The 3544-nt window shown below is 46.6% G+C and overlaps 1 protein-coding gene across 1 annotated transcript in view; it reads right to left on the bottom strand.

Moving 5' to 3' along the window:
* Positions 1 to 1297: 1297 nt before the first annotated feature.
* Positions 1298 to 3544, bottom strand: part of LOC107116277 (zinc finger protein 850-like) — a 48385-nt gene continuing 46138 nt past the window's right edge. Inside the window, exon 4 of the mRNA XM_015418174.1 lies at positions 1298 to 2231. Within this exon, the coding sequence (XP_015273660.1) occupies positions 1402 to 2231 (830 nt within the window). The 3' untranslated portion in view covers positions 1298 to 1401. The remainder of the gene's footprint in view (positions 2232 to 3544) is intronic.

Genomic DNA, 3544 nt, shown 5'->3' with positions numbered 1-3544 from the left:
TCTGAAGCAGTTTCTGCTCTAGTGGGGAACCTAGGATTGGCTTTTTGCTACGAGGAAGAAGGAGACGGGCACCAGGAAACATATGGGTAAACAAAATGGCACCCATGCACACCCCACTGGGTATCACTGGCCTAAACTATTTTACAAGGTTGTTATGTAGATAAAATGGAAAACAGCTGAAACTCATCACTAGTCTGAGCTCCTTGGCAAACGGGAGGAACAAAAATGAGACAAATAGAACAGAAAATATGGTTCCATTTACAAAAGGCGTTGCTCACCATGGGCCTAGAACCTAAGCGTGGTGTAGTGGTTAGAGTCTCAGACAAGAGCTGGGTAAGCCTGGGTCCAAATCCTCACTCTGCCCTGAAGCTCTTTGGGTAAGCCCGGGTCAATCACTCTCTCTTTCTCTCTCAACTGAACCCGGAAGAAGTTAAGTGTTCTGCTGGGGTTATAAAACAGGCGTGTGTGTGTTATTTTGGGACGTCACACATTTTTGTCCCCAATCTTTTTGAGCCGTAGAGCACCTTTGGAATTTTGAAAGGCATTGGTGAGCACAACCCCAAAATGCTGGCCACAGGAGGCAGAAACAAACCCAAAAACCTACTTCCTCACAGAACTGAAACAAAAAGAAATGAAGGAAACCCTGAGGGGGGAGAGGGAAAGAAAAGGGAGAATAAAAAGAAACTGAAGGGAACCCGGAGGGAGGGGGAAAGAGCCAATAATAAGCCCTGTCTTACAGTGGCCTCACCTACTTTGAAAACTTGGGGGGGGGGTATGGTAAGAGTAGAATGTCTGAAAAACTTGGTGGGAAGTACTGGCAGGTCTCATGGAACCCATAGGTACCATATTGGGGAAATTCTGCCCTAAAACATGACTGGGTACCTCATTGTCCTCCAGACATTTCACAGCACATAGCAACATTTCACTTACAAAGCTTCCCTAAACTACATACACAGGTTGAGTACACATTCTTGAGGGGAGTCGGAAGTGCAAACAGAAATCCTGAGTTCCTTGAAGGATGGGTTGAATTAAAATGTGACAGATAAATCAGAAAGCTTAAACCAGGGTGTCTGTCTGGGCTCAGTGGTATTCTTTTATTTACATCCCACTTTGGAAATCCAAAGCAGCTTACAATATTCTCCTCCCCTTCTTCATTTTATTCAAATGACAACCCTGAATGGTAGGCAAGGCTGAGAGAGACTGACAGGCCCAAAGTCACCCAGTGAGCTTCCATAGCAGAGTAGGGATTTGAACATAGGTCTCCTAAATTCTACTCAGGCACTCTAACCATGCGAGCTCTAAACCTTTCCCACTCTTTGTTTCTGGTTCGTGTCTGTGCTGTAGCTTCTGTTAAAGTTCAGAGCTCTCATCTGACAAATTTTCAGAACAAAAAAGGGAATGTTAAGGTGTTTCGCTGGGATTGGTCTGCTCATGTATCCCAAGGTGCGATCTCTGGTTGAAGCTTTTCCCGCAGTCTAAGCATTTATATGGCTTCTCCCCTGTGTGGCTTCTCTCGTGGATGAGACTGTACGAGCGTTGGTTGAAACTCTTCCCGCAGTGCGAGCACATGTACGGCCTCTCTCCTGTGTGAATCCTTTTGTGTTCAACGAGAGCTGAGCTGCGGCTGAAGCTTTTCGGGCAGTCCAAGCAGTTGTAGGGTTTTTCACCAGTATGCATCCTCTCGTGCCTGATGAGGTGTGACTTCTGCCTGAAGCTTCTCCCGCAGTCACAGCATTCATACGGCTTCTCCCCCGTGTGTGTTCTCTCGTGTTGACTCAGGCTGGACCTAAAGCAGAAGCTTTTTCCACACTGGAGACATTTATATGGTTTTTCTCCTGTGTGAATCCTTTGATGCTTGATAAGCTTGGAGCTCTCGTTGAAAGACTTCCCACAGTCCGAGCAAGCGTAAGGTTTCTCTTCCGAATGGGACCGCTCGTGTTTAATGAGGCTCGACCGGTGATTGAAACACTTCCCACAGTCCTGGCACTTGTAGGGCTTCTCGCCGGTGTGGATTATTTTATGCGCCATCAGCCATGAGCTCTGGCTGAAGCATTTGCCACAGTCTGAACATTCGTATGGTTTCTCCCCTGTGTGGGTTCTCTCGTGGGCCATGAGGTTCGCCCTGCGGTTGAAGCTTTTCCCACAGTCTGAACACCTGTACGGTTTCTCTCCCGTATGGGTTCTCTCATGTGTAATGATGTGAGATCTCTGGCTGAAGCTCTTCCCGCACACTGAACATTTGTAGGGTTTTTCTCCCGTGTGAGTCCTCTCGTGTCTGATGAGGTAGGATCGCTGTTTGAAAACTTCCCCGCAAAAAGAACACTTGTACAAGTTGTCTCCCAGGTCTACCTGCTGACAATTCAAGCTGCCAAAGCTCTCGTGGAAGCTTCTTGCACAATCAGGTCCTTCCACATAAAGAAGGGCTCTTCTCGTTATTTCCCCAGGATGAGTTACATGCTGATCTACAGGTGTATCAGCATCTTCTTCCAATGATTCCCTGCTGAATATCACTTGCTCTGGTCTTTCTAGCAGATGATTTCCTTCACTTTCATTCAGTTGCACATTGACTGCTGGAAGAAACAAAGAATGATGAAATGAGCATAAGAGAAGTAAGGAGACCCATAGACAAGAAACACGATGAAGTACCGGGGGGGGGGGGGGGGGGGGGGGGGCCCCTACATATGGAAAAAAGCCAGATGTTCCTTCAGATCCATACAAAACACCGGAAAAAAGGGGGGGGGGAGAGAAGGGAAAAACTCAACCCAAGATAACACTGCGAACCAGAAGGGTTAAGCTGACCATATATATTATAAAAATACAAAATTTATTAAGGTGTACACATATTAAAATATATTCGGGTTAAATTTTTTTTTCACGTATCAGACTAATAAAAGCATATCAATTATTAATACACATGATGGGTTAACACTTTCCAACTGAAGACCAAACACCACCTCCAAAAACGAAAATGTCAGACAAAAGCTTAGCCAATACTCAGTTTGTCAGTCTTAGTCATGTAGAAGTAACAGCTTTTAAGTACATGACTATATAACAATGATTTTCAGACTATATTCTTGGGAGTCGTATCAAGCTTTCCTCAAAGGGAGATCAATAAGGGCAGAAAAGCTTCCCAAAAAGAGAGATCACCAGAGTGCACCAGACTGCAGGGCAGGGTTCAGCAACTTTTGTGAACACGGTCACCATGTGGGGAAGACAATCACAATAGTGATTCTTCCCTTCTTTTTTCCTTTTGCCGCCACCAATCTGGGAAAAAAATCAGCCCCTGTCTCTCGTGGGGCCACCCAAGGCTGACACCACAGAGGTTTATTGGTTTAGCATGCCAAGTATCAAAGCCGGTGGGTAAGGAAATCTGCAGACTCTCTAATTCAGGGGTATCAAACATAAGGTCCGGGAGCCAGAACTGGCTCGTCCAGGGCTCTTATGCGGCCCACAAGCAACTAGTGCAAGGGAGGGAACAGGAGACTGCCTGGGGGGGGACTGCCTGGGGGGGGGGGGGGGGCGGGGCAACTCTGATTGTGGCTTG

Source organism: Gekko japonicus, unplaced genomic scaffold (assembly GCF_001447785.1).
Source record: "Gekko japonicus isolate JY-2015 unplaced genomic scaffold, Gekko_japonicus_V1.1 scaffold1933, whole genome shotgun sequence".
Classification (NCBI taxonomy): Eukaryota; Metazoa; Chordata; class Lepidosauria; order Squamata; family Gekkonidae; genus Gekko; species Gekko japonicus.
Note: the sequence above shows the minus strand (reverse complement) of the source record. Positions and strands in the feature narration are given on the sequence as shown.